The following is a 25801-nucleotide window of genomic DNA, read 5'->3' as shown; positions in this document are numbered from 1 at the left end:
AATTATCTAGATAACATGTAATGTAAAGGGTTAAAATTAGTAAATACATTTATATTCTAAAACTACAATTAAGATTTTCAGTTGAAATCTTTTTCATAAGAAACATGTAAAATTTAAACATTTTTACAAATATAAAAACATACACATCTTCATTGTATGTGTGTGTGAATATGGCAATTAAGGTTGGACCTATATAATAGTATGAAAAAAATCAAGCCTCAAACCACTATATATTTTCTGTGTGTGGATCTGGCATGGCATGCAGATTGTAGAAATTAGCCACACAGTTGTCACAAAGTCTCTTAAGTCTTAACAGATAAATTATTTCTTGTTAAAAGGCTTAAAAGACATTAGTAACGCTCTGATTTGCTCACACTACAGAATCAATCAATTAATTAATTAATATCTAATATAATATATTTTTTTCTTTTGATTGTTTGTTCTCAATGCGCCATCCAAGTTGAACTAGTGACCCCTTTTTTTATGTCTTAAGTCACAAATGCTATATATATACCCAAAACTTGCATAAAGTTTTCATCATTCATTCAACACATTCTCTCTTATTTCTCTCTCCTATCGACCCACTTCAGCTTTTACCTTTCTGAGATTAAAGATACACACTTTCTGAAGTTACTCAATCATGGGTCTTAAGATTGAGCAACAACAACATCAACAAACTTGTGTAGAGCTTTCAAAGATTGCTATCTCTAATACACATGGTGAAGATTCTCCTTACTTTGCTGGTTGGAAAGTCTACGATGAAAATCCCTACGATGAATTCACTAACCCATCAGGAGTTATTCAAATGGGCCTAGCTGAAAATCAAGTAAGCTTTATTAATTATTTTCCTGTCTTTTATTATAGTAGTTTTGATGATTTAATTAATATGCTAATAATAATGACAAACATTTTCAGGTTTCATTTGATTTACTTGAGAAGTACCTAGAAGAACATAGAGAGACAAAAGGAGCATCAGGAACAAGTTTTAAAGAAAATGCATTGTTCCAAGACTACCATGGACTAAAATCATTCAGATCAGCAATGGCAAGCTTCATGGGAGAAATTAGAGGAAATAGAGTGAAGTTTGATCCTGATAGAATTGTCCTCACTGCTGGTGCAACTGCAGCCAATGAACTCTTAACCTTCATTCTCGCGAATTCGGGAGATGCTCTTCTTGTTCCTACCCCATACTACCCTGGGTAAGAATAAGAATTCGAATTGTTTCAAAGTTTTACTTTAATTCTACTTCAATGTGAAAGACATTAAGATTAATAACTTGATTGGTCTAATTTTGCAGATTTGATAGAGATTTGAGATGGAGAACTGGTGTAAACATTGTTCCAATCCATTGTGATAGTTCAAACAACTTCCAAATAACAGAACAAGCATTGGAATCAGCATACAAAGATGCAGAATCAATGGGTTATAGAGTGAGAGGAATTCTGATAACAAATCCTTCAAATCCTTTAGGCATAACAATCCAACGTTCAGTTCTAGAGTTGCTTCTTGATTTTGTCACAAAGAAGAACATCCACCTAGTCTCTGACGAAATCTATTCCGGCTCGGTGTTCTCCTCGTCCGAATTTGTCAGCGTGGCAGAAGTTCTTGAGTCGCGAAACTACAAGAACTCTGCTGAGAGGGTTCACATTGTTTATAGCCTCTCGAAAGATCTAGGTCTTCCAGGATTCCGTGTTGGAACAATATATTCTTACAATGACAAAGTCGTTACCACTGCTCGACGAATGTCGAGTTTCACACTCATATCATCACAAACACAGAATCTTTTAGCTTCAATGCTGTCAAACAAGAGCTTCACTAAGAGCTACATTAAGATCAATAGAGAAAGGTTGAATAAGAGGTACCAGATGATCATTGAAGGATTGAAGAGTGCAGGAATTGAATGCCTTAAAGGGAATGCAGGGCTGTTCTGTTGGATGAATCTGAGTCCATTGTTGGAAAATAAAACTTCAAGAGAATCTGAATTGGAGCTATGGAATGCAATTCTTCGTGAGGTGAAGTTGAACATCTCACCTGGTTCTTCTTGCCATTGTTTAGAGCCTGGTTGGTTCAGGGTTTGCTTTGCAAACATGTCTGAGAACACTTTGAAGATTGCATTGGAAAGAATTCGCAAGTTTATGGAAAGAATAAGATCACAACAGTAACAAGTTAAATAATCAGTAGTCTTTTTCTTCTTCCCTTCTTAGAGTCTTTTTTTCAAATGGTTGGTGGCCATCTTGATATATCATGATTCTTTACTTGGGTAATTAATTACTTAATTAAGAACATATTCTGAAGCTAGCTATATATCCTATGACTTATCATCAGTTGAAACTAAAAGTGTATTAGTCTTTGTTTGCTTGCTTATTTGGTTAAGCAAGTTTCTCATCAACGATAATAAATTCACCTTTTTCTTCTTCTTCTTATTAATTATTAAGTTGGTGGGTTATTAGTTATTACTATGTTTACTAATCTATCAATCTTTGTCTCTAAACTTTAAATTCTGAATTATTTTATCCTTTGACCAAGTATTATATATATAAAATCTAACAACCACTAGTAATCAATATCTTTGATTCTGAGTTAGGAGTTTTGAGAGTACATAACAGCTAACATTTAGCTTGAATTTTTTTTTCAAAAAGATAATAGTGATATTTTATTCATTAGAAAAATAAATATAATGTCTAAAAGTCAGGAACAGAAAAATAAAAAAAATGAAAATTTCCAAATATTTAACAGGTGAAATTAAAAGAAGAAAATAAGGTAAAAAAGTAGATAGAGAAAAATTTTTAGAATACTATGCATAAGGTAAAATAGATAACTCATCGTTCAATTTAAACGATGTTGCTAGCATTTTTTCCGAACGCTCCTGGACATGCTCGAGTACTCTCCGACACTTCTCCTTCCAAATATTCCAAGCTATAATCAAAACCAGTCGAACTCTTTGAAGGCTTGTTCTTTGACGTCCAATTTATAACACCAAATCCCTCCACTAATCCAAGAACAAAAAACATCTATGCTCTGCAATCAGGTAAGGCAAAAGACTCTTTTTTCTACACTATATTAGCATTTCTACAGAAAAATAGGAGACTCAACCCACAACCTCGAGTATGGAGAGACTATGTCATTTGAGTTATAACTCATTGTCAATAGATTAAATTTTTGATTTTTATATTCTTACTAAATTTATAATTAAATCTTTATAATGTAAAAGCTTTCGGTTGGATTTTTAAATTTTGTAATTAATTCGTTGTCGAAAAATATTAAAATTAATAAAATATTTCTTTTCAAATTAAAAATACTCATATTTAAAGACTAAATCCCTAAATTTAAATATTTTTTATTTTTAAAATATTTTGTTAAGTCTTACCTTTTTTAATTGATAAAGACCTAATTATAAAATTTAAAATAGTATAATAATTTAATTAAAAATTATAAAAATTGAAAGAATAATTTAATCTTAATAATATAATATATGATAAAACAAAAGGATGAATATATAAAATATTTTTCCATAAAACTACCTTGACTTGATGACCCACATTTCGGATATGAATAAGGCCATCATCAATTCATATAAAGTTAAAATAGTATATGAATGAAAAAGAAAAATAATTTTTTCTAACGTTGTTTATTTGGACAAAAAGTAAAAAAATATATTCTAAAAAAATGGTTTAATAATAAAGGTGTGAACTACGAATAAAATTGAATTAATAAGTAAATTAAAATATTTAAAAAAAAATAATTAACTTATCCAAACTAATAGAGCAAAAAATAATAATTCTAACTAATATTAATTTAAACAATAATAAATTTCTCAAATCAATACAAAATATTTTTTTTTTCAAAATCTCAATTTTTTTACAATAAGTTTATTCAAAAATTCAAAAATAAAATAAAAATTGCTAGACTAAAAATAAAATAATTAACAAACTTGTAAATAAAAATTCAATTCTTAAAAAAAATATTAAATTTGTAAAATAAGAAAAAATATCCAAATGATAATGAAATAGAAACAGAAAAAATAATGTTATAAAATTTATATAAAAAATAATAAAAAGATTAAAGTCTTTCAATAAAAATGTTGTTAAAATTTTTTTCAAACAAATTAAAAAATTAATATAAAAATTAAAGTAACGACAACACTTTTTAATAAAAACAATACTTTTAATTTATACTACATATAAAAAATTTAATACATAATAATTTATTTTGCGAATAAAATCAAATATTTTAAACGTCTTTGCTTAAATATCTGCCATAAATAATTATTCATATAATCATGCCATATGCTTTTATGGTAAGGATATCCAAGTTGACTAAGACATAAATTATATTAAATTGCATGAGATTAAGCTTTGCCTCCCCTATTGTTGTTGTCGGGTATGAATTCAATAGCAAATTAAGATTAAAATGGTCTACCATGTGATATTACCGTCTAAATAATTAAGGCTAATGTATTAGATTAATTACAATGCTAACATCACTACCAAACTTAGGTGTTTATTGATTGGGAATTTAAAAAAAAATGAATAAAAATATAAAAAAATAGAATCAAATTAAAAACGTATTTGGTTGTTTCTAAAATGTTCAGTTGTCACTTCTAAAATCGTTTTTAATTTCAAAAATTTTAGTTTTGGATTTAACATTTTGAATTTCTTTGTCTCTTCTTTTTATGGTTAATTTTTTTTCTTCTTCTGCCGTTAGTTTTCTAATTCATTTTATTGTTAGATCTTTTATTTTCTAACCAGTTTACACGTACATCTTAAAAAGGTAAAAATATCTTTTAATATGTTGATTAATTTTTTTCAAAAATAAAATTTTATTAATTATTTTTATTAAAGAAATAACATAATTTTTTAATATGAATATTAAAATAAGAAGATGAAATCTTTCATGTTCAATTAAAAAAATCAAAAGCAGTAAAAAAACAATAAAAATATTAAATAAGTGTACTTAATTTGTTGAAATCTTTTATTTAGTATCGAATACATATTCACTGAATTAAAAAAATTATAGTAAATAATATATTAACTTTTAGGATTTTCTAGTCTTATCTATTAATAATAGATTTATATGAATGCAATTGATTATCTTAAAATCATAATTTATTTTATGTTTAATATTGTATAAAAATAAATTGTTAATTTAATAAAATAGACCAACAAAATATATCTTTATTATTTTTAATATTTAAAAAATAAATTTTCTTTTCACAAATCAATTATATTTCTTAAAAAGTAAAAAATTAAAAAAAATATTTTGAAGAAAATAAAAGATATTTTTACAAATCAATTGGTCCGTCAACTTATTATCATAGAATAATTTATGTAACATATACAACCAATCCCTATTTATCATCATCATTAGAATAATTAATTAGTTAATTAATTGTTAACTATAAGACCATGATTATCACGTATGATTTGATTGAGAAGGGAATATAACCTATTATACTTTTTGTAGATTTGTTATTACCACGTGGATGAAGCTACTAACACACTTGCTTAGAGTGTATTTTGACTTTTGTTTACTTATTTTTTTAGTAATCAGAGGACACTTTGACTTTTGAAGATCCTAGTTTAATTAATTAATAATGAATACATTTAGAAGGTTCATATTTATTAATAAGTTTTAACATGAAATACTACCAAAATTTAATCATATCATATTATATATATTAAATCTATCAAAATATCTCTAAAAGTAAAGGTTAGAATCCAATAAAAAATAGTCAACAACCTTCTTTCCCCGGTAGAAATTAAAAAATTAAGAATATATATAAGAGGAATGAAATAGAAGAAGTGGTAGTGGAATTTTAAATCTCATCAGCTGAATAGAAATTATTTATAATAGTCAAACTCAAATGTTGGTCAAAATTAAGTTTATCTAATTTAAGGTATATAATATTAATTTAATTTTAATATTACTAAGAACTTGATTGATACCGATATTAATAAGTTGTTGGACATCACCATTTGTCCATTTCTTACGTTACTTGTATGTAGGTAAAATGATGAACACAGAGAATGAAAAACAATTTAATAATTAATTAATAATAATTTGGTTTCTAGACTTTTAACCAGTACACCGAAAATGAAGAAAACTATGTCCTAAACTCCTAGTGACGTTTGATAAAGACACACATATACATATACAAGAAGCTCAGAATTCAGAAAGACTTAATAGATAAAAACATCCAAAAGCTAAGAGACAAGAAAAATACTTAATGGAAAACAACAAATCAACTACTCTCTCAAATAAGAATAACAAGCATGTTACGACGTGTATGGCCATAACACAAATGATAACACACTTTTTTTAACATAGAATAATGTATCAAGGTAGTTGTTGCATGTGAAGAGAATTTTAGTTTTATAATTTAATAAATATATTTAAAAAAATATAATAATATCATAATAAATTAGTTAAATAAAAAATGAGAATTTAATAATTATTTATTCTATTTTTTAATTTAAAATTATTAAAATAAATTTTGAAAAATTTCATGATCAGTATAATAACATATATGTTCTTATTATTTGGATAAAAAATTTATATATATTAAAAATTAATTATAAAATTAATTAATATATATTTTTTAATATGTATTTTATATAAATAATTAATTTTTTATTTTTTTTACAATTTCTTGGCACCTAAATCAAACCTTCTCTCCATTGATGAGAATTGTGTGGTGTATATTTTTCTACATGGAAATGAAAGTCAACCCATTATGTGGTAGCTAGCTTGCTTGAAAAAATGAGCTACTGAACTAACAAAAGACCAATCATAGAACACCAAAGCAGCACCATGTGGCTCATGAACTCGATAATAAAACTACTTGAAGCATGCAAGAGAAAGAGAAATTTTGTGACGACTTGGATTTTTGTCATAACTCCCAACCACTTCTTTGGATTTTAGCTTGCAAATGATACCGTACTAACACCGTAAAATTCTTCACTAGTTAATGTATAATGCAACAGAGTCCAATATTTTAAATTACCGGTTGTATTTCTAGATGTAAGATTTGATTGTACTTGTGGTTGTAAACAAAACTAGTAAATATCTATTTGTAATTATTATTACTAGTTTATTAACAAGTATGTCAATTTATCTTTTATACATTATATATATATATATATTAATAATAAATATAAAATTAGTCAAAATAATAAGAATCTTATATTATTTTAACTAAAATATTAAATCTTTAATTTAAATATTAAAAATAGTAAAATATATATAAAAGAGTATTTTAGAAAAAAATAATTATAAACCAAATGTTTTTCATGTTCCATTATTACAGTATATGTGCCTATTATTAACTTTTTATATGAAATTAGTAAAAATATGTTATACCTTAGCTTATACTCTAACTAAAATTTATTTAACTAATTATAACTTAGTGGAATTAGAAAATTTTAATTGTCAACTTGTTAGGATGTCAATGCAACTACAATTTAAAAATTCTAACAACAGAAATATAGACATTCTCAAAACCACTGTATTAATTAGATTACTGTGGTCACAATTACAACTGTCAATCTATAATTTAAAACCCTAAAAAAGAGTGAAATGCAGACCAACTAAAAATTCCGTGATGAAAACTGCCAAAATGCCAGATACTACTACTGTCATAAAGCTTATATATTGGGAAAGGAAGAGTTTAACATCATAAGAATAAAAAAAATAAATAATAATAAAAAATAAACAAAAAAAAAATCAACACGTACTCTATATAAAAAGGTGTACTCTCTGCTTTATCTTAGTCAAGACTTTTTTTTTTTTCAAACTCATGTTATTTTGTCATTGTAAATCATTTCCTTCCTTCACACAAGTAAGATTAAGGAGTTAAATTTTTTTTGGCATAAGCTAATTTTTTAAAATTATTTTATTTATTTTAAATTTTAAATCCTAAATTATAAATTCTTAATTTTAAATTATAAATTTTAAACTTTATTTTTTTAAAAAAATAATTCTTAAATTAAGAAAAATAATTAATATTAATTAACTAAAATTTATTTTTTATTTTTTTAGAAACACAAACAAATTATGTATGTAGATATCGATCTTAACTAACTAATTAACACAAGAACAATATTTTATATATATAATGAAATGATTGAAAATGTTTGAATAGTTCAAATGAAAAATGAGAAATGAAAGAAGAAACTTAACATGAGTTGAATTCTATATATATTATATGATCAATGGCTAAAGCAGTTAAATAGATGTGCTAGCTTATTATAAGAAACGAGTTAAAATTAAAAAAGATGAATTAATTTAGTTGCTTTTTTTATAATAGAACATTTAGTTGGCTCAATTCAATTTGATCTGATTCGTTTAAACTAATGAATTAAATAATTGACTTTTTTTAATTATTTAAAAAAAATATAAAAAAAATTTAGTAATTTTTTTACTTAATATCCAAGTAAAAAAAAAACTATTATACATGTGTATCTTTTCGTATTAAATTTACTAAAATCTAACAATATAATTAACGAATTAGTAGTACAATAACAAATAATTTATTCAAAAACAAATAACAAATAACAAGTCGTTTTTTTATATAAGGCCTAAATTTACAATCTTGTTCTAGCTCAATTCGAATCCTTTCAATTTGTGAAAATTTGCCACTTCTACCACTAATCTTGCAACATTAAAAATATTTCATGTTGAGGAGATTGTGTTGTAAATAAATAAAATGAGTGTGATGAAGTAGAAATTTTTTTTTTATATATATGGTAAAAGGTGAATATTTTCCTTGAAATAATTCTAATAATTATTAGTATGTAGAAAATTATTGAACTTGCCTTATTGTTAGGCGTTCGAGTAACTATTCTAGTGGGTGCTCTTTCTTGTTAGTGTTACATGAGTGTGTTAGGTACCAGACAAATGACACAGCAAAATATAGAGATGAACAATTAGAAATTTGTATAAAATATGGAAATAATTGAATAATTTTTTTGAGAATTACAACTTCTCTCTATTACAAGGAGACTACAATAACACTCTCTCTTGACAAAAGGAGAATACTCTATCATATATAGGAGAAAACCACTCAAAAAAATATTATGTTATTTTATCTGGATGACTTGATTGAAATGAATTAAAGAAAAACTCAATTTATAGATGAGTCTCTTCAATATGAACTATCTGTTAATTAGAGGTATATAATTCTTCTCTTTTTCAACCATTAAAATTCTAAGGTTATAAACTAAGATTGTTTATTACCTTTCATTTTATTTAGTTATTATTTATTTATATATTTTCTAAAATTTGTTTTACTATTTTTTCACAATCTCCCACTTAAAGCTAATTTTGATAAATTTTTAAAATTCATGTTGCTCATGTATTCCATAGGCCGTATGAGGATCTACACCATTCAAACTTTTCTGTGTTAATTGGTTTTGTCATGGCATCTGCTAGGTTATCTTTCGTGTGAATCTTCTGCATATCAACACTTCCTTCTTCTACTACTTCCCAAATAAAGTGATATTGTACTCCAATATGTTTTGTTCTTGAATGAAAGGCAGGATTCCTTGCAATGTGCAAGGCACTCTGACTGTCACAATACACAAAAATCTTCTGTTGTTTGTGCCCGAGTTCTTCTATCAACCTTTGGATCCAAATAGCTTTCTTGCATGCTTGTGTAGCTGCCATATATTCAGCTTCTGTAGTAGATAAAGCTACAACAGTTTGTAATTTAGATAGCCAGCTCACAGCTCCTCCTGCAAGCATGAACACATATCCTGTAGTAGATTTTCGTTTATCAAGATCACCTGCAAAATCTGAGTCGACATATCCATTGACAATGAATTCCGATCCTCCAAAACATAATGCAACATTCGAGGTCCCTTTGATGTATCTCAAGATCCTCTTAACAACATTCCAATGCTCTTTACCCGGATCTACCATAAATCGACTTACCACCACAATTGCTTGAGCAATATCTGGCCTTGTACAGATCATGGCATACATAAGGCTTCCCACCGCTGATGCATACGGTACTCGAGACATTTCCATCCTCTCTGCTTCACTACTAGGGCACATACTTGAGGATAATTTGAAATTCATAGGAAGTGGGGTTGAAATTGGCTTACATTCTTGCATATTGAAGCGTTGCAAGATTTTCTTCAAATAATTCTTTTGCGATAGCCAAATCTTCCTATCTTTTTGTCTCGGTGAATTTGCATCCCTAAAATCTTGTTTGCTGGTCCCAAGTCTTTCATATCAAACTCCCTAGCCAACTGTGCCTTCAATTCTTGGATTTGATCTTTGTTGGGACCTACCACCAACATGTCATCCACATACAACAACAGAATGATGAAATCATTATCACCAGACCTCTTGTAATAAGTACAATGATCTGAACTAAGTCTGTTGTATCCAAGGCTAATAATGAAAGAATCAAATCTCTTGTACCAACACCTTGGCGCCTGCTTTAGACCGTACAGAGATTTAGTTAACCTGCAAACCAAGTTTTCTTTTCCTTGTTCTTCAAAACCTTCTGGTTGGAGCATATATATCTCTTCTTCAAGTTCTCCATGAAGAAATGCAGTCTTTACATCTAATTGCTCTAGATGTAAATCAAATGCAGCACACATAGCCAAAACTACTCTAATAGTAGTTAGTCTCACCACTGAAGAAAATATTTCATTGAAGTCAACACCTTCTTTCTGAGCATATCCATTGACAACCAATCTTGCACGATATCGTTCCACCTGATCATTACTATCTCGTTTGATCTTGTAAACCCATTTGTTACCAATGACTTTCCGACCTGCTGGAAGTTCAACAAGTTTCCAGGTATGGTTTCTATGTAATGCCTCAATTTCTTCTTGCATTGCTGTCATCCACATAGAAGCGTCTGGATTGCGCATAGCCTCCATAAAAGTTGTTGGTTCTCCATCTTCTGTCAAAAGACAATGTGCATCATGGTTTGTCAAAACATAATTTGAGTGCCATGATGGTATTCTTCTTTTTCGAGTGGATCGACAAACTTCTATGTCATTGGCCTCTGCTTCTTGTTCTTCGTGCTGTGGTTCTGCTTCAGAAAGATCACCTTCTTTGCATTTTTTATCTATTTGAACAGTGGTTATCTCTTTAACAGTGCTGTCATTTTCTTGTTCCTTTTGCAATTCATCTTCTGTAAATATCACATCTCTACTGACAACTACCTTGCGGGTAATGGGATCCTACAGGCGATACCCCTTAACTCCGTCAGCATAACCCAAGAATATACATTTTCTAGACTTTGGGTCCAGCTTTGTTCTTTCCTGGGAATTGTACATTACGTACACAGGACAACCAAATATATGTAAAGAAGAATAATTAGGTGGCTTACCTTGCCACATCTTCATTGGTGTCTTCAACCCAATTGCAGTTGATGGTGACCGATTTATCACATAACAGGCGGTTTTAACAGCTTCTGCCCAAAAAGACTTAGCTAAACCTGCAGTTTGTAACATAGCTCGTGCTCTTTCTAGGAGAGTCCTATTCATTCGCTCTGCTACACCATTTTGCTGAGGCGTGTATGCAATTGTGAATTGCCGTTGAATACCTGCTTGCTTGCAAAATGTTAGAAAATCACCATCGACATATTCTCCTCCATTATCTGTCCTTAAACATTTGATCTTCTTTCCAGATTCAAGTTCTAACTTTGCTTTCACTCTTTGAACATCGCAAACACGTCTGACTTCTTCTTGATCGGGTACACCCATAGCCTCCTAGAGTAATTATCAATAAATGATACAAGATATTTTGCTCCTCCTAGGGACATCTCCGGCGATTCCCACACATCAGAATGAATCAACTCCATTATGTGCTTGCTCCAAGCAGTTGATCTACCAAACGTCAATCTATGTTGTTTGCTTGTAACGCAGTGCTTACAAAACGGTAAGTTTACCGATTTGAGCCCGGGAATGAGATTACGTTCTACAAGAATCTTCAAGCCTCGTTCTGACATGTGACCTAGTTTGCAATACCATATCATCGTCATTTCTTCTTGGCTTGTTGAAGCAACTGATGCCTCTGCTTCTTGCAAAGTATCTCCCACAAGCATGTATAGATTTGCTGTAATCTTTTCTGCTTTTATTACCACAAGAGCTTCTTTAACAACTTTCAAGATCCCACCTTCAATATGGGTCTTGCATCCAAGTTCATCCAATTGCCCAATCGACAACAAATTCTTCTTCAAGTCTTTCACGTATCTTACCCCTTGAAGTGAACGAATAGAACCATCATACATTTTTAGTTTGACAGTACCCATTCTAACAATTTCTAAAGCATGATTGTTTCCCATAAACACCGATCCTTCCGAGACAGGTTCATATGTACAAAACCAATCACGATGAGGAGTTATGTGCCATGTTGCTCCTGAATCAACAATCCAAACATCAATGAGCTGTTTACTGCCTTTAGAACCAATTGTTGCTTTGCCATACAGGACTTCTCCATCATCAAAGGTACTTGCAACACATCCTTGAGAACTTGATCCTTCTGGAACCTTCTCTATACTCTTCTTATTCCAACAATATTTCTTGAAGTGCCCTCTCTTACCACAATTGTAGCATTTGACCTGCTTCTTACTTTGTGACTTTGGTCTACTTTGACTCCCACTGGAACCACGCTCCATTGATCTTCCTCTTGTCATCAACAAAGCCTCTGCTTGTTTTGAGCTCTCTAATCTATCTTCCTTATTCTTGCGCCTAGATTCTTCTTCAAGAACCGCAGCAGCCATGTCATCAAAAGAAAGATAATCAGTCAAAACATTATTAGTTAAGTTAATGATAAGTTGATCATATGAATCTGGTAGACTTTGAAGTAAGAGCTCTGCACGTTCATTTTCCGCTATGGTATATTTCAACGATGAAAGTTAGAAAAATAGCGTATTTAGATTATTGATGTGATCCGTTGTCGATGTGGACTCACTCATTCGAAGAGTAAAAAGTCTTCTCTTCAAGAATATCTTGTTGTGAAGTGACTTGAATTCATATAATTTGGTGAGAGCATCCCAAATTTTCTTTGCTGTCTTTTTCTCTGCTACACTTGATAAAACTGAATCAGCTAGTGCCAAGTGTAAGTTTGCAACAGCATTGTTGTCCATCTCCTTCAATTTTTCATCTGTAATTCCAGTGGGTCTACCTTCAATTGCTGTCACGCAATTGTCTTTTCTCATAATGGCTTTTATCTTCAAATTTCATATGGAAAAATTACTCCCACTGAATTTCGGAATTTCATACTTTGCTGCCATTTTTTTTAGACGGTAACTCGCAGCGGAAAAAAAAAAGAAAATTAATCAGCAACTTTATGCTCTGATGATACCAGTGTTAGGTACCAGACAAATGACACAGCAAAATATAGAGATGAAAAATTAGAAATTTTTATAAAATATGGAAATAATTGAATAACTAGAATTACAACTTCTCTCTATCACAAGGAGACTACAATAACACTCTCTCTTGACAAAAGGAGAATACACTTCTCTCTATCATATATAGGAGAAAACTACTCAAAGAAATATTATGTTATTTTATTTGGATGACTTGATTGAAATGAATTAAAGAAAAACTCAATTTATAGGTGAATCTCTTCAATATGAACCATCCGTTAATTAGAAGTATATAATTTTTTTTTAACCATTAAAATTCTAAAGTTATAAACTAAAATTGTTTATTATCTTTTATTTTATTTAATTATTATTTATTTATATATTTTCTAAAATTAGCTTTACTATTTTTTTTCCAGAGTGATAAAGGATGCTCAGGGATGATAAAAAAAAAATTAACGAAGAGGTAATTTTGTCTTTAAACGAATTGTTTAGGACGAATTTTAAAATAAAATTAAGGTTAGGAACAATTTAAAATTCAAAAAAAATTTAAGAACGATTTTGATTTTCAGTTAAAACTATAAAGACTAAAATAATATTTAGTCTATAATTAAATATATAGTTAAACCTAATATTTTTTATGCTTATGTAACAATATATAATTTAAAGTTTATTGACGCTAACAGCTTACTGCCGTGTAGAATGCATGGTGTTCGGTAGGTCGGGTACCGGACGGTTCGGGTTAGGACCCTGAGGTCAACGTTTCGGATGGTGGAGAAGCTCGTCTGGTCGTGGTTTCCTGGTCCCGGATGAGCGAGATCCCGAGCACTTCAGATGGAGAGGGAGGTGCCACCTGCAAAGACACTCCGATGCCCTTGTCAGAATATGTGCAGGCGGAGAGGAAATGGTGTGTGAATGTGACGTACCTTGGGGGGAGAGCCAGTCTTCCCCTTATATACATGTCAGTAGTGGGCCCCTTCAATGGCCAAGCCCATACCCCCAAGGGCGCTGTTCTTCGGCTGTGTGCAAGCCGTACGGGACGCGTGTCCGGGTCGGGTGGAGGGCGTATTATATGGCCGGCGAGAACTCGGGTCGGGTCGACCCGCGCGAGTTTGGGCCAGGCCGTAACAGTGCCCCCGACGCGTCAGCGATGGTCGTGGGGGCCATTGGTGGCGCGTGACGTTCACACTCGTGCGTTGCCGTCGGGTCGGCTGATCGTGGGAGGGACGCGTCTCTTGCGCGCGTCTCTTGATCTGCTGTGGCATCTGTTTGCCGTTTCGTTCTCCGCGCTGGGCATTTAATGCTCATAATGATTTGAAAAACCTGTGCGCAAAGACAATCTTGCCCTTGCTTCCTTTCGCGCTTTTGGGGGTGGTTTTTAAACAGTTTTTTCCCCTATCCACCTCCCACTCTCACTATTTCCATCCCTTTTTCTCCCTAACATCCAAAGCTTTCTGTGCGAACTCCCTCTTGCTCCAACTTTCAGTCCAGATTTCCTTCATCGTTCCAGGTAATCTTCTGGTTTCTTTCTTCTGGTATCTGTGTTATGTTCTGTTGTTGTGTGATTTGCTGTTTGCATTTGTTGCATGGCTGGTTCATTTTTGTTAAGAGGTTTTTCCAGTGTTGGGATAGGTGAGTTAGGGAAGGGGTACCATTCCAGGATAGGCTTTTTTGGGTGGTTTGTGAGGTAGGTGTAGTTTTTAGTCGTATCTGGTTATGATTGAGTTGAAAAGGTGTAGTTTCTTAGAATTTTTCGGGCTCCCGACCTTATAGACTAACGGAGTGGTACCCCGCTGTAGGTATGCCTCGCGTTGTCTCCCGATCTTCCGGATCTGCTGCGGCTTACGACCCGTATGCTTGGGTGACTGACGATATAAGGAGTTCACCCAACCAGATGGACTTGGGGGAACTGACGGAGTTCCGGCAAGCCGGCTACTTGTGTGGGGGTACTGACGAGGAGGCCAACTACGAGGCCATTGTCCCGCTTCCTCATGAGCGTATTTATGAGCTCAATTTTCATTCTCCCCGCGTTCCCGATTGGATCTGGTTTTATAAGTCCATGTTCACACAAGTTGGTGTTCGGATACCGTTCTCCGATTTTCAAATGGCGCTGCTGAACCGGATATCCGTTCCCCCGTCTCAACTTCATCCGAACAGCTGGGCTTCGATCCGCTGCTTCGAGATGGTCTGCGAGTACTTAGAGCTACCGGCGTCGGTGGACGTTTTTCTCTTTTATTTCAACCTTACCAACCCCTCCAAACAGGGGAAAGCAAGAAAAGGGTTTCTTTCTTTTCGTGCTGCCCAGGGTAGGAAGATTTTTAGCCTTTTTGAGGATTCCTACCATGGTTTTAAGGATAAGTATTTCAAGGTTCGTCCCGTCAAGGGTCGCCACCCCTTCTGGTTGTCGTTAGAGGGGGAGCGCCTTATCCAGACTTACTGGAGCTTCGGCGCGGGGTCGAATCCTTTTGTGAAAGTGTCGTACAAGAGGTTGTCGGCTGTAGATAAGCAGATAGCGAACGTTCTTCTTGCTATCTTTGAAAAGAATCCTGTGAACCCCCACCTTCTTATGGGTGAACGGGAGGCCGGCCGGAGCTATATTCGTGAGTTGCTTTTCTTGTTTGTCTATGTTTCTTTGTCGTTGTTCTTCTTATTTCCGGTTTGACGACTAACGTTCTTGTTGTTTATTCGCAGTGGAAATGTCTGCCACCATGACCGGTCTTGAGAATCTGATGAAGACCTTTTTTGAGGCTAGTGATGATGAGAACGCCGAAGAGAAGGACGCCGGCAAGTCGGAGGGTCCGTCAGGGGAAAAGGAGGGCCAGGCTTCCCCTGCCCAGGATACCGAGACGTCGGAAAAGCAGGGCTTAGGGGGTCAGGCTTCCCCTACCCATGAGGAGGGACCTGCTGACGGGCAGGCGACTCTCTCCCCTCATCCGGATAGCGACGTGGAGCTTATCCACACTCCTAAGAAGCGAAAGATGTCTTCCAGCCCGGAAGTGGCCCTTACCGTAATGGAGAGGAATTTTGATGCTTCCAAGTTCATTGACTCCCAACTGATACCCGGGACAGAAGAGCATTTTCATGCAACCGAGCTGTCCGGGCAGGCGAGGTGGATGTATCGCACCTTGCTTCGTGGGGCCGTGATAGCTCGGAAGGCCGAGTTTGAGTTATCTGGTATGGAGGCGCTTCGGAGGAAGCTTGAGTCTTCTGTTAAGGCGAATAATGACTTTAAGGCTCAAGTTGAGCTCCTCCAGGGTCAGCTGTCCGAGATGGGGGGAAAGCTTAATGCTGCTGAGGAGAAGTCGTTGTTTGTTGCGGAGAGGCTGAAGGCGTCCGATGAGACCGTGGCCCGGCTTCTTGAGCGTGAGATGACATTGGAAGGTCAACTGAACGCCGCTCAGGGTCGAGTTGTCGCTTTGGAAAAGGAGCGGGAGCAGGCCGTCTCGGAGGCGAAAGCCGCTAAGGCAGAGGCCGTTGATCTTAAGAAGAAGCTTAAGGTGGCCAAGGAGCAAGGGAAGAATGCCATCTTGATGACCGAAGATGCCCTGAAGGCCCAGCTGAAGATTGCTGCTCCTGATTTCGAGACGTCGTCAATTGGTGTTTTCAAGACTATCCAGGACGGGAAAATTGTCGATATGTCGAGGAAGTGAAGTCTCGTAACTTAGGATATTTTGTAATGCATTTGTTGAACAACCTGTTGATACTTTGTCATTTTGTTTGCCTTGAACAATTTTACTTGTCCGTTCTGTATTTTGACGCTTTATAAGTTATCGTCGTTTGATTGCTATGATTTTTGCTTGTTTCATTATTTTGTCGTGTTGCCGTTATCGTGTTACCGTTTATTCTGGGCGGGCTTATTTCTTGTGCCCGTCTCGCCGTTTTCGCATTTGGTAGCAGTTCGGACCGATTTGGTCGCGTAGTCGTCGAATTGGTTGAGGCCTATGAGCCGTCTGGCTCCCGGGGTGATCAGTCCCGGGGTGCCGTTTTAGGTTTTGGTCACGAGGAACAGATATGAAGTAAGAAAGTTTTAACAAGTAAAAAATTTGAACAAGTGAAAATTACTCGTCAGTTGGGTAAGTATTTGACAAAGTAAGTAAACGAGATGAATTAACATGTGGATGGGGCAAATGCTAACTATCTGGCTAGGCTCCCTGGTCGGTGAGCCGGTGGGTCAGGAGTAGAACCTCTTTAGGTTACCTGCGTTCCATGTTCTGGGTATTTCCTTGCCGTCAAGTTTTTCGAGTTTGTAAGCGCCCTTGCCGAGTACCTCCCTTACCCTGTAGGGACCTTCCCAATTTACCGCCAGCTTGCCTTCCCCTGGGGTCGGGACGCCGATGTCGTTGCGTCGCAGGACGAGGTCCCCTTCTTCGAAGTCTCGTTTGAGGACTTTTGCGTTGTAACGCAGGGCTATTCTTTGTTTCAGCGCCGTTTCTGTTAGGTGAGCCATCTCCCTTGTTTCCTCGATCAGGTCTTTCTCAACCGCTTCGCTCATGCCCGCGAGTAGTAGTCGGGGGCTTGGTTCGCCGATTTCGACTGGTATTACCGCGTCGACCCCGTATGTTAGGCGAAAGGGGGTTTCCCCCGTGGCGCTTTGCTCGGTTGTCCGGTAGGACCATAAGACGGAGGGGAGTTCGTCGGCCCAGTTTCCCTTCTTACTGTCTAGGCGCTTCTTTAGACCAAGAAGGATGACTTTGTTTGCGGCCTCTACCTGCCCGTTTGTTTGGGGGTGTTCTACTGAGGAGAACTTTTGCTTTATCCCCAGGCCAGAGAGGAATTCCATGAACTTCTTGTCGGTGAACTGGGTCCCATTGTCCGAGATAACGACCTCTGGGATGCCGAAACGGGTTATCACCTGTCTCCACATGAACTTCCGGCAGTTGGAGGACGATATCGTGGCTAGTGGTTCAGCCTCTACCCATTTGGTATAGTAGTCAATGGCTACAATGAGGTATTTGACTTGACCTGGGCCGACCGGGAAGGGTCCCAGGAGGTCGACTCCCCATTGTGCAAAAGGACGTGTAGTCGTTAGCGAGCTTAGCTCGGAGGCTGGTGCATTGTGGAAGTTGGCGTTTTGTTGACACTTTGTGCATTTTGTGACAAATTCCTTCGAGTCCTTCATCATTGTTGGCCAGTAGTATCCTGCTCGGATGAGCTTCCTTGCCAGGGCTTTGCCCCCGATGTGATGTCCGCAACACCCTTCGTGGACTTCTCTAAGCACGTAGTCCGTTTGGTCGGGGTGCAAACACTTCAATAGGGGCTGGCTGAGTCCCTTTTTGAATAGTTGTCCCTGTATGATTGCGTATCTGGCCGCCTCCCTTCTTAAAGCTTTGGTCGCCTTCTCATCTTCAGGCAACTTGCCGAGTTCCAGGAAGTTGGTAATGGGGTCCAGCCACGAGGGGCTCGACTCCGTCAGGTGGAGGGCGACCGTTGGTTCCTTCACCATGCCCTGGATGAGCGACCGGTTACCCGATCCTGGCTTTGTGCTCGCAAGCTTCGACAAAAGGTCTGCTCGTGTGTTCTTTTCTCTTGGAACGTGCTGGATAATGACCTCCTGGAACTGGCTTGTTATTTGCTTAACCTTTTCCAAGTACTTTTAGAGGAGTGGGTCCCGGGCTTGGTAGCTTCCGTTTATCTGCGAGGTGACGACTTGGGAGTCACTGCATACTTCGACCCTCGTCGCCCCGACTTCCCGAGCCAGCATTAGTCCGCCTAGGAGAGCCTCATATTCTGCTTGGTTGTTCGACACGGGGAACTCGAACTTGGTCGATTGCTCATAGATGACCCCTGCTGGGCTTTCCAAGATGACCCCTGCTCCTCCAGACGTTTGGTTGGAGGCTCCGTCCACATGAAGCCTCCACCGTGTGCCCGTTTCCTCGGGAGGGTCGCCCGTTACCTCCACCAAGAAGTCTGCCATTGCTTGGGACTTGATTGCGTGTCGAGGCTCATACTGTAGGTCATATTGTGAGAGCTCGATGGCCCAGGTCATCATCCTACCAGCCAAATCAGGTTTTTGTAGTATTTGCCGAATCGCCTGATCTGTCCTCACAACTATACGATGACTCTGGAAGTATTGTCTTAACCTTCGGGAGGATACTAGGAGCGCCAGCGCCAGTCTTTCCAGTTTGCTGTACCTCAGCTCTGGTCCCTGGAGTGCCTTGCTCACGAAGTAGACGGGCTGTTGTGTCCTTGCTTCTTCTGTAACGAGGACCGCGGCAAGCGCTTCCTCGGTTACTGATAGGTAGAGGTAGAGCGGTTCTCCGGCTCTGGGTTTCCCGAGGACTGGTGGTGCCGCCAAGATTTGCTTGAAGTGGTTGAATGCCTCTTCGCACGCTGGTGTCCATTCGAACGTCATTCCCTTTCTCATTAAATTAAAGAAAGGTAGGGCCCTTGCTGCCGATGTGCCGAGGAAACGGGACAAAGCTGTCAATCTCCCAGCAAGTCTCTGGACGTCTTTGATGCAACCCGGACTCTTCATTTGAAGGACCGCTTGGCATTTTTCGGGATTGGCTTCCACTCCTCTTTGAGTGATCATGAAGCCTAGGAACTTTCCGGCCTCCATGGCGAACGCGCATTTGAGTGGATTAAGCCTCATGCCGTGTTGTCGTAGGGACGAGAAACGTCGTTAAGGTCGCTCAGGAGATCGTCAGGTCGGGCGGTCTTTGCAAGTATGTCATCTACATAGACTTCCACTGTTTTGCCCAGGAGTTCACTGAATATCTTATTCATCAACCTTTGGTATGTGGCTCCTGCATTTTTTAGGCCAAATGGCATTACCTTGTAACAATAGATGCCCCCTGGCGTTATGAACGCCGTTTTTTCCTCGTCGGGTCGGTGCATCGGTATCTGATTGTACCCTGAATAGGCGTCCATGAAACTCAGATATCTGTACCCTGCCGCTGCGTCGACGAGTGTATCAATATTAGGTAGGGGGTAGCAGTCCTTGGGACAAGCCTTGTTGAGGTCAGAGTAATCTACGCACATTCTCCACCTCCTGTTGTGTTTTTTAACCAGAACCACATTCGACAACCAAGTCGAGTAATCCAATTCCCGGATGAATCCCGCTTCTAAGAGGCTGGCCGTTTGCTTGGCTACCTCGTCCGCCCTTTCCTGCGACATTTTCCTCCTTCTCTGGGCCACTGGTTTGGCTCCTGCCTTTACGGCCAGGTGATGCGACATGAGCTGGGGTCTATCCCTGGCATGTCGGCAGGTGTCCAGGCGAAGAGGTCGGCGTTAGCCCTGATCATCTCCATCAAAGGCTCCTTTATTTCGTGTGGGAGGTTTCTGTTTATGAATGTGAACTTGTCGTGCTCCTCGCCGACTCTGAACTTTTCCAGGTCTCCTTCTGGCTCTGGTCTGGGTTTGTCATCTACCCTGGCGTCCAGGTCGGCCAGGAAAACCCCTGACGCCTCCTTGGATTTTTTTCTGAGAGAAAGGCTGGCATGGTCGCAAGCGACCGCCGTTTCCAAGTCGCCCCGGAGGGATCCCACGGATCCGTCATCGGTGATGAACTTCATCACCAGTAGTTTCGTACTGATAGCTGCCCCCAGGTCGTTAATGGTCTTTCTCCCCAGGATGATGTTGTAAGCCGTCGAATCTCGTAATATTACAAAGTCTGCCATGATTGTCCTTCGTCTTTGCCCTTGTCCCACAGAGGTCGGGAGTGTGATGATTCTGTCTGGCTTGATGAAGTGGTCTCCTAACCCTACCACACCGTGCTGGTGGGTCGTCAGGTCGGAATCTCTCAATCCCAGGGCATCGAAAACGTTTCGGAACATGATGTTTGAGTCTGCCCCCGTGTCTACCAGGATTCGTTTGACGAGGCCAGTTCCGACCCTAGCCGTGATGACCATGGGCGGACTTTCCGGCACTTCGTCAAACCATTGGTCCTCCGGGCCGAAAGAGATAGGTGGGAGACCCTTAAGACTTCTAACAGGTGGGGTGGAGACCGCTAGGACCTTGGCATCTTTCTTCTGCGCCGATTTCGACCTCGGGGCGGTATTCCTGGCCGTCACCACGTTTACCACCGTGAGACCGTGGTCGTCACCCTCTGGTTCCTGTCGTCGTCTTGTTGGTCGGGATCTGTCTTCGTTGTCGTTGTCCCGGTTGCGTCTCCTTGGTTCCCTTATAAGGTGGGAGAAGTCGGCGAGTTTGCCGTCCCTGATAGCTTGCTCGAGGGCATCCTTTAGGTCAAAGCAGTCTTGGGTCTTGTGCCCGTAACCCTTGTGATACTCGCAGTAGAGGTTCTTGTTTCCTCCCGTCCTGTCCTTCAGTGGTCGGGGCTTCGACAGTATCCCCTTTTCTGCTATCTGTTGGTAAACTTCAGTGATCGATGTCGTGAGGGGGGTGTAGTTGGTGAACTTCCCAACCCGGGGGAACGGTTTGGGTGGTTTACTCGGACCGCCGTCCCTGGCGTGTTCCTTTGGTCTTTCTCTGGCTTCGAAGTGCCGGCATTGGTTGTAGGCGGGCTGCCGTTTATTGGCAGCCACAACCCGGCTGACTTCCTCGTCATTAATGTATTCTTTGGCCACGCACTGGATCTCTTGCATTGTCCAGACGGGCTTCGTGGTGAGGTGTTTCCTGAAGTCCTCATTCGAGAGCCCGTTCGTTAAGCACAAACTTGCCACTGAGTCCGTCAGACCGTCAATTTCCAAGCACTCGTCATTAAAACGGTCCAGGTACTTCCTGGTCGGCTCTCCGGGTCTCTCTGTCACCCCCAGCAAATTGATTGGGTGTTTGGCTTTGACAATCCTAGTTGTGAACTGAGCCAAGAAGGCGTGGCTGATGTCGGAGAATTGGGTCACCGAGCCTTGTGGGAGGTTGTTAAACCACCGTATTGCCGGGCCCGCTAAGGTGACCGGGAAAGCGCGACATCTGACCTCGTCTCCCACCCCTTCTAGGTTCATCCTGGCCTCAAAGGCCGTCAAGTGTTCCAGGGGGTCTTGCGTTCCGTCATACTTCATGTCTGTCGGCTTGTCGAAGTGTTTTGGTAGTCGGACCTCGAGTACAGAGCGGTGGAAAGGGGTCGCTCCTATTATGACGGGTCCTCGGGCAGTTCTTCTCGACTCATTGTTCTCGCGGTGGGCTTCCTCATCGCCTCTGTTCGACGCGCGCCGCCTTTCGTGTCGGGCGTAGATAATGGGGTCGCGACTTCTTCTTCTGGGGCGTACCCGTCCCCCAGTGCTCTCCGACTCGTATTGGGGGCTCGGCGTGCGCCTCGAGCGGCTCCTTGAACGGGAACGGGTGGGGCTCCGCTCTGGGGAGCGTTGGTCGCGCTCTCTTTCTGCTAGCCTGCGCTCTAAGTCCTGCATTCTATGACGTAGTTCTTGCATTATTCTGGCGTGGTTATCACCCGTCCCCCCGAAGGGGCGTCTCTCGTGAGTCTGCGTCGCATCCCTCGGGGGCGACCGTTGCTGCTGCCGGGATTCCGTCGCAACGGCGCCTCCCCCGAGCACGGGAGGCGCTACCTCGGAACCTGTCCCAGTCTGGACCAGCACGAAATCCATGGACGATCCCCACAGACGGCGCCAATGTTCGGTAGGTCGGGTACCGGACGGTTCGGGTTAGGACCCTGAGGTCAACGTTTCGGATGGTGGAGAAGCTCGTCTGGTCGTGGTTTCCTGGTCCCGGATGAGCGAGATCCCGAGCACTTCAGATGGAGAGGGAGGTGCCACCTGCAAAGACACTCCGATGCCCTTGTCAGAATATGTGCAGGCGGAGAGGAAATGGTGTGTGAATGTGACGTACCTTGGGGGGAGAGCCAGTCTCCCCCTTATATACATGTCAGTAGTGGGCCCCTTCAATGGCCAGGCCCATACCCCCAAGGGCGCTGTCCTTCGGCTGTGTGCAAGCCGTACGGGACGCGTGTCCGGGTCGGGTGGAGGGCGTATTATATGGCCGGCGAGCTCGGGTCGGGTCGACCCGCGCGAGTTTGGACCAGGCCGTAACACATGGTTACATGCCTGCTCAGATTTTTTTATACCTCTCTATGCACTACAAATGCATTTAACTCTGGATACGTATTATATATAAGTTGGTCAACTTATGCCACATATTGATTGAGTGTTTTCATATTACGGATCTACTATATATGATAGAGAGATTTATGTCGGTTTAGAATTTTTTAATAAAAAAGAATTTCATTACAATAAATATAGTTTAAATTTGTAATAAATTTTTAATTAAAGTTTAATTTATTTGTCACAATACAAATTAATAAAAATTGAGAGTATTTAAATCTCAAGTCGTTTCTCAAAGAAATTGCAGTGAGGTATGCGTGTTATCAGTTATGAGTATAAAAGGGAATTTGCGAATAAAAAAACAAAAAACTAAGTGATAAGAAAGTAAAACTAACAACTAAGAAAGTATAAATGCTAAAAGACACTCTTGGTAAGAATTGAGAATTAAAGCTTCTTTTTCAAGTCATTAACCACGAACATGGTGATTATTCAAAATTAATTCTATTTAGTCATCTCTAACATCGGGAGAAAGTCAAATAGGCATAGTCAGTCTTATAACAAAAACAACTAACAACTCTAAATCACCAATTAATATCGGACATCAAAGACATCAAGGTCGCCTTAATTACTCAATTCCAAGTCAAGAGTGTAGAAATCTACTCTAAAACTAAAAGAGACATTTCTACAAACACTTGAAAAGTGTAAAAGGAAAGCATGGTAAAATTGCAATAAAAATAAAATCTAAAGCTATCAATTGCAAGATAACAATAAGAACAACTCAACTAAACATCAATAAACATGAAAATATCAAATTGCATTAATAGAAATCAAAAGTAACAAGAGTTCATCATGAAACTAAAAGTGACAGACATGAGAAATTAACAAGATAAACTAAGAGAATCAAGGCAATTAAACAATGAAAAGTGAATGAAACTAGATCAAAATAAGAATTAAAACCTAAATCTAAGAGAGATTAAACTAAATCTACCCTAATTCTAGAGAGAAGAGAGAGCTTCTCTCTCTAGAATATAACCTAAAACATGTTACTAAACTAAACCTAATCGCTCTCTCCTTGTTCCTTCTTGAATTTGGCTTCAAATACTTCAGAAATGAGTTAGATTTGGGTTTAAGAAGGTCCAGAAATTGCCAGCCACATTTTTCTTAAGTGAATCACGTGCTTCATGTCATGCGTACACATGAGGCATGCATACGTGCGACATGACAAAATCCCAAAGCATGCGTACGCGCAAACGCATGACCATGAATTACTCCAAAATCTCATTTCTTCATGAGCTCTCCACTTTGCATACTGTTTTCTTCACTTCTTCAATCCAATCTTTGCCTTTTAAGCCTGAAATTACTCAACAAACACATCAAGACATCGAATGAAATTAAAGTAAATTAAATTTAGCAAATTAAGAACCTAAAAAACATGTTTTCACTCCAAAAATACCCAACCCCGCTGCTCAATCTGGTGCGCAGTATACTTCCGCAGCTCGAGGGATATCTACAGTTTTCTCTCAACATGTAGGCTCCCCTTTTCCAGAAAGTGCGAAAACCTCAACTCTGAATAAAGGTTGACGAACTTAATCAGGTCAGAAGAGGGTGTATTCTGATTGACCTTATCCCTCTCACTTTCTATTAGTAGCTCATTCGTTGTTTCGGCGGTCTATGGCGTTCGCTTCCTCTTGCTTGAGATAGCCTTAGCTTTGCGCCTTTGTCTTTTTCTTTTTTGTCAGTCATCCTAAAAAATTACAAGTAACGGGGATATGAAATTTAATCTAAAACATACAAGGTAAAAACAATATGACAAGCAAGCAAGAAACAGAAAACAAAGGATAACAATTAAGTGCATGTGAAATGAGAATAAGAATTGATTGGAAGTTGAAAAAAAAAGTCATAAAGCAAAAATCAAGCAGAAATTCCAATTAATCGGAATCAAGTTAAAGCAACTAAGCTTGCTTGTTTAATCAAAAGGAAAGTAAAGGATGACGGCGTTATGCACTAAATAAAGAAAACAAAATAGTTAGTTAAACAAGAAAAAATGTTAATTAAAGAAGAAAAAAATCAAAGGTTAGGTGCATAACAATCAAGATCATAAACCTTGATGAGAAGTTTAAAAAAGAGTATCTCACAAACAAGCTTAGTTTCACATTCACAAGCAATACACTATGCTTAAAATGACCAGATTGAATATGTGTAGTGCACATAATAACTCAACCAAGCATTACATGTCATTCAAGCATATACACAAAACATTGATGACGAAAAAGGTGCCAAACGAGGTATAATCATCCATCAATGCTTTTGATCACTAAAATTGCAAAATTGGTCTGAAAAGAGCGAGATTAAAACTTAATGTAACCAAGAATCATTTAAGATGCAATAGTGTAATTGAATGGTTACAAAAGTGAAAATGCACCAATATTCTAAATATAGTCAAAAGAAAACCTCAAATAAGCAAATTTACAAGCTTTGGCCATTTGAAAAATTTAAAAACATTCACTTCAATGGT

The 25801-nt window shown here is 37.9% G+C and overlaps 2 protein-coding genes across 2 annotated transcripts; one reads left to right on the top strand and one right to left on the bottom strand.

The window, feature by feature from the left end:
* The first annotated feature begins 538 nt into the window (after positions 1-538).
* LOC112751325 (1-aminocyclopropane-1-carboxylate synthase 7) lies at positions 539-2413 on the top strand. Its single transcript, XM_025800417.2, has 3 exons — positions 539-826; positions 916-1199; positions 1298-2413. The coding sequence occupies exons 1-3, from the start codon at positions 641-643 to the stop codon at positions 2160-2162; spliced, it is 1335 nt and encodes a 444-aa protein (XP_025656202.1). The 5' UTR covers positions 539-640; the 3' UTR covers positions 2163-2413.
* A 418-nt stretch (positions 2414-2831) lies between these two features.
* LOC140179418 (secreted RxLR effector protein 161-like) lies at positions 2832-10053 on the bottom strand. The gene is made up of 2 exons (XM_072218298.1): positions 9567-10053; positions 2832-2989 (listed from the first exon to the last, which is right to left on the bottom strand). The coding sequence occupies exons 1-2, from the start codon at positions 10051-10053 to the stop codon at positions 2832-2834; spliced, it is 645 nt and encodes a 214-aa protein (XP_072074399.1).
* Between the last annotated feature and the right edge of the window lie 15748 nt (positions 10054-25801).

The sequence above is a fragment of the Arachis hypogaea genome, chromosome 15, assembly GCF_003086295.3.
Source record: "Arachis hypogaea cultivar Tifrunner chromosome 15, arahy.Tifrunner.gnm2.J5K5, whole genome shotgun sequence".
Taxonomy (NCBI): Eukaryota; Viridiplantae; Streptophyta; class Magnoliopsida; order Fabales; family Fabaceae; genus Arachis; species Arachis hypogaea.
Note: the sequence above shows the minus strand (reverse complement) of the source record. Positions and strands in the feature narration are given on the sequence as shown.

What these genes read in the sequence shown, in the direction of transcription:
- LOC112751325 (XM_025800417.2), top strand. Translation starts at nt 641, where the DNA reads ATGGGTCTTAAGATTGAGCAACAACAACATCAACAAACTTGTGTAGAG. An exon ending in TGGGCCTAGCTGAAAATCAA is followed by an intron (nt 827 to 915) that starts GTAAGCTTTATT and finishes AAACATTTTCAG; the next exon opens with GTTTCATTTGATTTACTTGA. An exon ending in CCTACCCCATACTACCCTGG is followed by an intron (nt 1,200 to 1,297) that starts GTAAGAATAAGA and finishes CTAATTTTGCAG; the next exon opens with ATTTGATAGAGATTTGAGAT.
- LOC140179418 (XM_072218298.1), bottom strand. Translation starts at nt 10,053, where the DNA reads ATGTGCCCTAGTAGTGAAGCAGAGAGGATGGAAATGTCTCGAGTACCG. An exon ending in GATTTTTGTGTATTGTGACA is followed by an intron (nt 2,990 to 9,566) that starts GTCAGAGTGCCT and finishes TTCTTGGATTAG; the next exon opens with TGGAGGGATTTGGTGTTATA.